Consider the following 8,709-nt stretch of genomic DNA (forward strand, 5'->3'; position numbering starts at 1 on the left):
TCGTGGTGGACGATTGAGTGACCACAGTGGAGGGATGATTATGATGGAGGGACGGGCAACCACAATGGAGGGATGAGCTGGTTGCTCTGCTGTTGGTCACAGGCTCAGCTGACCACGCTTTTGGCTTCCTAGTTGTCCCACCTGTAGCCACTGCTCAAGGAACGATGGTGGAGATGGGTGGCCACCATCAGCTTCTCCAGTGGAGGATAATATTGGAGGAGGCGATGGTTTTCCTGCCATGACTTTGCTTTGCTTGGTGCTCTAGTCCATTTGGGCCACCCTCCTCTTGCCTTGATTGGCCAGCGTTGAACTGGGGTCCACCTGGGCCACCCTCTTCTGGCCTTGGTTGCCCAACATTGAACCAGGGTCCACCTGGGCCACGCTCCTCTGGCCTCAGTTGGCCAATGTTGAACTTGAGCCCACTTGGGCCACCCTCTTTGGGCCTTGCTTGGCCAATATTAAACCGGGGTCCATCTGGGCCGCCTTCTTTGGGCCTCAGTTGACCAACGTTCAACTGAGGTCCACCTGGGCCACCTTCCTCTGACCTTGGTTGGCCAACATTGAACCAGGGTCCATCTGGGCTACCCACCTCTGGTCTCGGTTGGCCAATGTTGAACTTGAGTCCATCTGGGCCACCCACCTTGGGCCTCAGTTGGCCAATGTTGAACTGGGGTCCACCTGGGCCACCCTCCTTGGGCCTCGGTTGACCAACGTTCAACTGGGGTCCACCTGGGTCACCCTCCTTGGGCCTCAGTTGGCCAACGTTGAACTGGAGTCCATCTGAGCCACCTTCCTCTGAGCTTGGTTGGCCAACATTGAACTGGAGTCCACCTGGGCCACCTTCCTCTGACCTTGGTTGGCCAACATTGAACCAGGGTCCATCTGGGCCACCTTCCTCTGACCTTGGTTGGCCAACATTGAACTGGAGTCCACCTGGACCACCCACCTTGGGCCTCGGTTGGCCAACATTGAACTGGGGTCCATGAGGGCCACCCACCTTGGGCCTTGGTTGTCCAGCGTTGAACTGGGATCCACCTGGGCCACCCACCTTGGGCCTCAGTTGGCCAACGTTGAACTGGAGTCCATCTGAGCCACCTTCCTCTGGCCTTGGTTGGCCAACATTGAACTGGGGTCCATCTGGGTCACCCTCTGTGGGCCTCGGTTGGCCAATGTTCATCTGGGATCCTCTTCCTTCAAGCCACTCTCAAGGCTGGTGGCCCCGATTGGGATCAACCCGGGGAAGGGTTGATCTTGAACTTCCTGGGGCTTCAGGAGTGGTGTCCCCTCCTGTTGGGGTGTCCCCCACTCCCGTCCCTTGTCCCCTGCACCATCATCCTCCTCATCGTTGGGGCTGGGGGGGGTCAGTTGGGGGGCGGCTCCTCCCCGTAACGAGGTCTCTCTCCGCTCTTCGCAGTTGACATGGATGATGAAGACGGCCGGTGCCTGCTAGATGTAATTTGGTGAGTGACCCCCCCAGATTTGGGGAAGGGGGAACCGGGGGGTGGGGGTGGGAGGGGACTTTGTGCCACCCTGGGTGCGTCACCACGTCCCCATGGGTCCCCGCGGCTCCTCCGGCGCCGGGCGGAGTCTCCCGGAGACAAAAACCCACCCAAATTCCCCAAAAAATCTATAAATCCTCCCCGACGTGGGGTTTGGTTCCTCCCCTGAAGATCCGGGTTGGGGCCAAAGTGGTGGTGTGTGGGGGGGGTTTGCACCATTTTACACGAGGAAAAATCCTCGTGCGCCCCCTCGTCGCACCGATAACGAGGAAAAATCCCCCCCTTTTCCAAATTTTGCCCCGAAAAACTGATTTTGGGTTTTTTTTTTTAATCCCCTTCCTGGTGGCCCAGCAGCACCGGCCTGGCGACGCCGCTCGTTAGCGGGTGGCCCTAACGACTTTTTCCCGCGGCCGAGACGGGCTCGTTTTTCCAATCAAATCCTAATTAGGAAAGCGTTGTTAATTGGGGCGTGGCGGAATTAATTGGGGGAAGGGGAATAAATGGCGGCAGAGAAGAATATTTACCTTCTCGGCGCACCTATATCTTAATTAATATCCTTAATAAAGCCCGACCGTTGGAATATTAATTAATTAATTATTGCCCTTCGGAGTATTTCCAGGGGGTGTCAATGCGTTAATTAGAATGGGTTAATTAACGGCGGTTCCCCCCTCTTCTTTTCCAGCGACCCACAGGCCTTGAACGATTTTTTACATGGATCCGAAAAGGTGAGCGCCCGTTTCCTTCCCTTCTTTCCCCAAAAAAACCTTCCCTCAAACTGGCTGTTTTTGGGGGGGGGTCCAATTTTTTTCAAGAAACAACCCCCCCCCACCCAAGTTGAGGATCTTTGGATTTTTTAGCACTTTTTTGAGTGGGATTTGGGGCGTTTTGAGACAAGACGGGGAGGGAAGTCGCCCCTTGGCTGCCCCTCCACGCTCTGGATTTTTCTCTATTTTTCCCTCATTTTTTCTCTATTTTCCCCTAATTTTTTTTTTTTTTATTTTTTTTTTTGGTCCATATTCTATCTAAAAAATAAGTAAATTAAATCTTTTTTAATTCCAGATTGACAGTGATGATCTCCTGGACAACACAGGAGATGCAGCCAGTGCCTTTTTTGAAGGTGCTGGGGTATGTATTTGGAATTTCTACTTAGAAATAATCACTTTAAAAACCTCTCCTTTTTATTTTTTCCCCCCTTTTTTTTTTCCTTTTTTTTTTTTTTTTTTTGGTTAATTCCCAACCTTTATTTTTCCATCTCTTCCCCAGCCGAAGGAACAGGGATTTATTCCTTAAGAATTTCTAGAGTTTCTCCAATTTTTTTTTTTCCCCTCCGTCTCCGGGAGAGGGAGGGGAAAAAAAAAATTGAAAAAAAAAAAATTGGGTGAATTTCACCCGCTTTGAAAAAAAAAAAATTAAAAAAATCTGTTTTTATAACCTTTTGGGGCTGGAAAAAAAAAATGGAGCGCAGAAAGTGAAAGTGTCGCACCCCCGCGAGGCAACAGAGAGAATTTTGGGAGAATTTTGGAGAATTTTAGGAGAATTTGGAGAATGTGGGAGGATTTGGGAGAATTGGGAGAATTAGCAGAATTTGGCAGAATTTGAGAGAATTGGGAGAATTTGGAGAATTTGGGAGAAATGGGGAGAACTGGAGAATATTGGGAGAATTTGGAGAATGTGGGAGAATTTGGGAGAAATGGGGAGAATTTGGAGAATGTGGGAGAATTTTGGGAGAATTTGGGGGAAATTGGGAGAAATGGGGAGAATTTGGAGAATGTGGGAGAATTTTGGGAGAATTTGGGGGAAATTGGGAGAAATGGGGAGAATTTGGAGAATGTGGGAGAATTTGGAGAATGTGGGAGAATTTTGGGAGAATTTGGGAGAAATGGGGAGAACTGGGAGAATGTGGGAGAATTTGGGAGAATGTGGGAGAATTTGGAGAATGTGGGAGAATTTGGGGAGAATTGGGAGAATTTGGGGAGAATTTGGAGAATGTGGGAGAACTTTGGGAGAACTGGGAGAATGTGGGAGAATTTGGCAGAATTTGAGAGAATTGGGAGAATTTGGGGAGAATTTGGAGAATTTGGGAGAAATGGGGAGAACTGCGAGAATTTTGGGAGAATTTGGCTGAATTGGGAGAATTCGAATGTTTAAAATGAGGTTTTTGAGAAGGAAAAAAAGCCCCTCTCGCCCCCCTTGGGGGGGAATCAAAGCAGATTCCTTTAAAAAAAAAAAATCCCCTTTTTTTTATCATTTTCCCCCAAAAGCATGGGTCACTGCATGGATAACACCAAGCATGAATTATTATAATTTTTTTTTCTCTGGTTTTTCTCTATTTCCAGTTACGTTTTAATAAAAATCTCGATTTTTTTTTTTTTTTTTAATTTTATTTTTACTCCATATTTTTTTTATCCCATCCCGCTTTATTTTTTTTGACCAAACTTTCGGGAAAAGCTTCCGACGCTTTCGCTCCGGTTGAGATTTCCTTCTACTTTGATGGGGTTTTGTTATTATTTTAATTTTTTTTTAATTTCCTGGGTTTTCCAGAGGCACCCGAGGTGGGGGGGGGGAGGGGGGGGAATGTCCCAATTTGGGCTGCACGTTGGATTTTCCCTTTATTTCCCCGATTCTTCGCCGCCCTCGCTATGGGGCGACCCACGGCGACGGGGGGGCAGCTCCCGAGGGAAAAGGGCTGGGTTTTCATGGCATTTTTAGGCTTTTTTTCCCCCAAAAAAAAAGCCTAAAATTTTTTTAAGAGGAAGAGGGAAGGGACGTGGTGGGAATTCTCCGATTTGGTGGCTTGAGGTGGTTTTAAGGCGCCGTTAATTGGTTCCTCCGGTCGTTTGGTGGCATCTCTCGCCCTCAAACGATGCCGGGTGTTAATTAAGGGGGGCGGGGCCAAAACACTCTCAGCGCTTAACGGGGGGCGGCTGGGCCACCACATCTTGGCGGTGGCTCCTGAAAGCAGCCAAGGAAGCTCTTTTGTCTTGAGCTTGGAGGAAGCTCAGGTCTTCTTCTGGAGGAAGCTCAGGTCTTCTTCTGGAGGAAGCTCAAGGTTTCTTCTGGAGGAAGCTCAAGGTTTCTTCTGAAGGAAGCTCAAGGCTTCTTCTGGAGGAAGCTCAAGGCTTCTTCTGGAGAAAGCTCAAGGTTTCTTCTGGAGGAAGCTCAAGGCTTCTTCTGAAGGAAGGTCAAGGCTTCTTGACTGGAAGCTTCTTGACTGGAAGCTCTTCTCCCGGCGCTGTAGTTCAATGTCTTCTCCTTTCTTCTCCCCTCCCACCCCACCGTCTCCCAGTTGCACGTCCAGGAGGCCTCGGGCAACCACCTGAGCACGGAGCAGAGCCAACCCCCCGCCAGCGTGGACCTGGATTTTTTAGAAGATGACATTTTGGGGTCCCCCTCGGGCGGCGGGACCAACCTGCAGAACTCGGACCAACCCTGCGACATCCTCCAGCAGAGCCTGCAGGAGGCCAACATCACCGAGCAGACCTTGGAGGCTGAGGCCGAGCTGGATTTGGGGTCCTTCCAGCTTCCCACCCTTCAGCCTGTGGTGCAGACGGCGTCCGATGGCACCCCCCAGATCTTCTCCGGTGGGGCGGACCTCATCGGCCTTCAGCCACCTGCCGTCCTCACCCATCAGGCCTTGGTGCAACAGTCGGTGGGAGCCGACGTGGTCAACAAGGCCATCAGCGTCCAACCCTTCCTCCAGCAGGTGGGCTTGGGCAACGTCACCATCCAGCCCATCTCCAACCTCCAGGGTTTGCCCAACGGGAGCCCCAGCGGGACCTTGGGGATCGGGCCCATCCAGGTGGTGGGGCAACAAGTGATGGCCATCAACCAGTCGGGGCAGCAGATCATCGCCAAGCAGGTGCAGCCCTCCCAGGTGGCCACCATGCCCGTGGGCAGCTACATCACCCAGACGGCGCCCGAGCAGCAGCAGGTCACCTTGGCTTCCACGGGGGTCTCTCCTCAAAGTGCCGGGCTGGTCATCCAGAAGAACTTGCCCACGGTGGCCACCACCACGCTCAACGGCAACTCCATGTTCGGCAGCGTGGCCGGGACTCAAGGTTCCCAACCCCTCACCGTCACCTCCAACTTGAGCAGCCCTTTGGTCCAGGCCCAAAACGTCATCATCCACCGCACGCCCACCCCCATCCAACCCAAACCCGCCGGCGTCCTCCAGCAGAAGCTCTACCAGATCACCCCCAAACCCTTCTCCTCCAACAACACCACCCTCACCATCCAGAACGAAGCCGCCCTCCAGCAGCAGAAGGCCCAGCAGAACCTCACCTTCATGGCCGGCAAACCCGGCCAGAACGTGGTCCTCTCGGGCTTCCCCCAAGGGCTACCGGCCAACGTCTTCAAGCAGCCGCCGCCGCAGCAGCAGGCCCTCAACAAGCCCATGAGCGTCCACCTGCTCAACCAGGGCAGCAGCATCGTCATCCCGGCCCAGCACGTCCCCCAGGCCATGCTCCAAGGCCAAAACCAGTTCCTCCTCCCCGGGCAACTGGCCGGCACCTCCGCCGTCCAGCTCCCCCAGCAGCTCTCGGCCTTGCAGGCCAACATGGGGGGTCAGATCTTGACCACCTCCCACCCCGCTGGCCAAGCCCACATCATAACTAGCCAAGGGCCGGGCGGGCAGTTGATAACCAACCAAGCCTTGCCGGCCCAGATCCTCACCAACCAGAACATCGCCGGCCAGTTGAACCTGGGCCAGGTCCTCACCTCCCAGAACGCCCACGGCACCGCCCACATCCTCTCGGCTCCCATCCAGCTCCAACCCGGCCAAGTTGGGCAACCGGCTCTTTTCCAGATGCCCGTTTCGCTGGCCGGCAGCTTGACCACCCAAAGCCAACCTTCCGTAGCCGCTTCCTTGGGCCAAACCGGCCAAACGGTCATCCAGGGGGTGACGTTGCCCAACCAGGTGGCCATGCTCAACGCCACCGAGAACCTGGGCCAGGCCGTCAGCATCCAGGCCTCGGCCACCACCAGTAGCCAAAGCCCCGGCCTCGTCCAGCCCCAGCCCACCTCGGGGGGCAACCTCTTGCCCAGTACGGACCAGTCCTCCATCCTCACCGTCCAAACCGCCTCCCAGCAGCCCGCCCCGCTCCAGCTCAACGTCCCACCACCCCCACCGCCTCCCTCCCAGCAGCCGGGGACTTCCCAGCCCAGTCCCAGTTTGGCTTCCAGCCCGGAGAAGATCATCCTGGGGCAAGCGGCGGCCACCGGAGCCGTCATCAACCAGGACTCCATGCAGATGTTCCTCCAGCAGGTGAGCAGAGCCCCATCGGGTGGTGACCACCGTCTTATCAGCCCCCTCTGGTGGTGGCCACCGACTTTGCAGCCCCATCGAGTGGTGGCCACAATCGTTGCAGTGCCCTCGGGTGGTGGCCACCGACTTTGCAGCCGCCTCGGGTGGTGGCCACCATCTTATCAGCCCCATCAGGTGTTGGCCACCAACTTTGCAGCCATATCGGGTGGTGGCCACCATCTTATCAGCCCCCTCGGGTGGTGGCCACCGTCATTGCAGCCCCCTCGGGTGTTGGCCACCGACTTTGCAGCTCCGTCGAGTGGTGGCCACCGTCTTATCAGCCCCCTCGGGTGGTGGCCACAATCGTTGCAGTGCCCTCAGGTGGTGGCCACCGACTTTGCAGCCGTATCGGGTGGTGGCCACCGTCGTTGCAGCCCCCTCAGGTGTTGGCCACCGACTTTGCAGCCCTCTCAGGTGTTGGCCACCGTCGTTGCAGCCCCATCAGGTGTTGGCCACCGTCTTTGCAGCCGTATCGGGTAGTGGCCACCATCGTTGCAGCCCCCTCGGGTGTTGGCCACCGTCGTTGCAGCCCCATCAGGTGTTGGCCACCGTCGTTGCAGCCCCATCAGGTGTTGGCCACCGTCTTTGCAGCCGTATCGGGTAGTGGCCACCATCGTTGCAGCCCCCTCGGGTGTTGGCCACCGACTTTGCAGCCCTCTCAGGTGTTGGCCACCGTCTTATCAGCCCCATCAGGTGTTGGCCATCGACTTTGCAGCCATATCGGGTGGTGGCCACCATCTTATCAGCCCCCTCGGGTGGTGGCCACCGTCGTTGCAGCCCCCTCGGGTGTTGGCCACCGACTTTGCAGCTCCGTCGAGTGGTGGCCACCGTCTTATCAGCCCCCTCGGGTGGTGGCCACAATCGTTGCAGTGCCCTCAGGTGCTGGCCACCGACTTTGCAGCCGTATCGGGTGGTGGCCACCGTCGTTGCAGCCCCCTCAGGTGTTGGCCACCGACTTTGCAGCCCTCTCAGGTGTTGGCCACCGTCGTTGCAGCCCCATCAGGTGTTGGCCACCGACTTTGCAGCCGTATCGGGTGGTGGCCACCATCGTTGCAGCCCCCTCGGGTGTTGGCCACCGACTTTGCAGCCCTCTCAGGTGTTGGCCACCGTCTTATCAGCCCCATCAGGTGTTGGCCATCGACTTTGCAGCCCTGTTGAGTGGTGGCCACCGTCTTATCAGCCCCCTCGGGTGGTGGCCACTGTTGTTGCAGCCCCCTCAGGTGGTAGCCACCGACTTTGCATCCCCGTCGAGTGGTGGCCACCGTCTTATCAGCCCCGTCAAGTGGTGGCCACCGACTTTGCAGCCCTCTCAGGTGGTGGCCACCATCTTATCAGCCCCATCAGGTGTTGGCCACCGACTTTCTGGTTTGACGCCAGATTTGAAGTGTGAGGGTTTTCCCGGAACTGTGGAATCCCTTCCTGGAAACAGGGAATCCCTTCCTGGAAACAGGGAATCCCTTCCCGGAACTGTGGAAAGCCCTTCCCGGAACTGGGGAATCCCTTCCCAGAACTGGGGAAAGCCCTTCCTGGAACTGGGGAATCCCTTCCCAGAAACAGGGAATCCCTTCCCGGAAACGGGGAATCCCTTCCCGGAACTGGGGAAAGCCCTTCCCGGAAACAGGGAATCCCTTCCTGGAAACAGGGAATCCCTTCCCGGAACTGTGGAAAGCCCTTCCCGGAACTGGGGAATCCCTTCCCGGAACTGGGGAAAGCCCTTCCTGGAACTGGGGAATCCCTTCCCAGAAACAGGGAATCCCTTCCCGGAAACGGGGAATCCCTTCCCGGAACTGGGGAAAGCCCTTCCCGGAAACAGGGAATCCCTTCCTGGAACTGGGGAAAGCCCTTCCTGGAACTGGGGAATCCCTTCCCAGAAACAGGGAATCCCTTCCTGGAACTGGGGAATCCCTT

General features: G+C 55.7%; 1 protein-coding gene across 1 annotated transcript; it reads left to right on the forward strand.

Annotated features, from left to right (window-relative positions):
* Positions 1 to 1,419: 1,419 nt before the first annotated feature.
* LOC141478900 (BRD4-interacting chromatin-remodeling complex-associated protein-like) lies at positions 1,420 to 6,762 on the forward strand (the record flags this gene model as incomplete). The annotated part of the gene is made up of 4 exons (XM_074167842.1): positions 1,420 to 1,460; positions 2,182 to 2,224; positions 2,559 to 2,624; positions 4,786 to 6,762. Coding segments are annotated over exons 1-4 (2,127 nt in total), but the record flags the coding sequence as incomplete, so codon positions are not given.
* Positions 6,763 to 8,709: the final 1,947 nt, after the last annotated feature.

This window comes from Numenius arquata, unplaced genomic scaffold (assembly GCF_964106895.1).
Source record: "Numenius arquata unplaced genomic scaffold, bNumArq3.hap1.1 HAP1_SCAFFOLD_1363, whole genome shotgun sequence".
Taxonomy (NCBI): Eukaryota; Metazoa; Chordata; class Aves; order Charadriiformes; family Scolopacidae; genus Numenius; species Numenius arquata.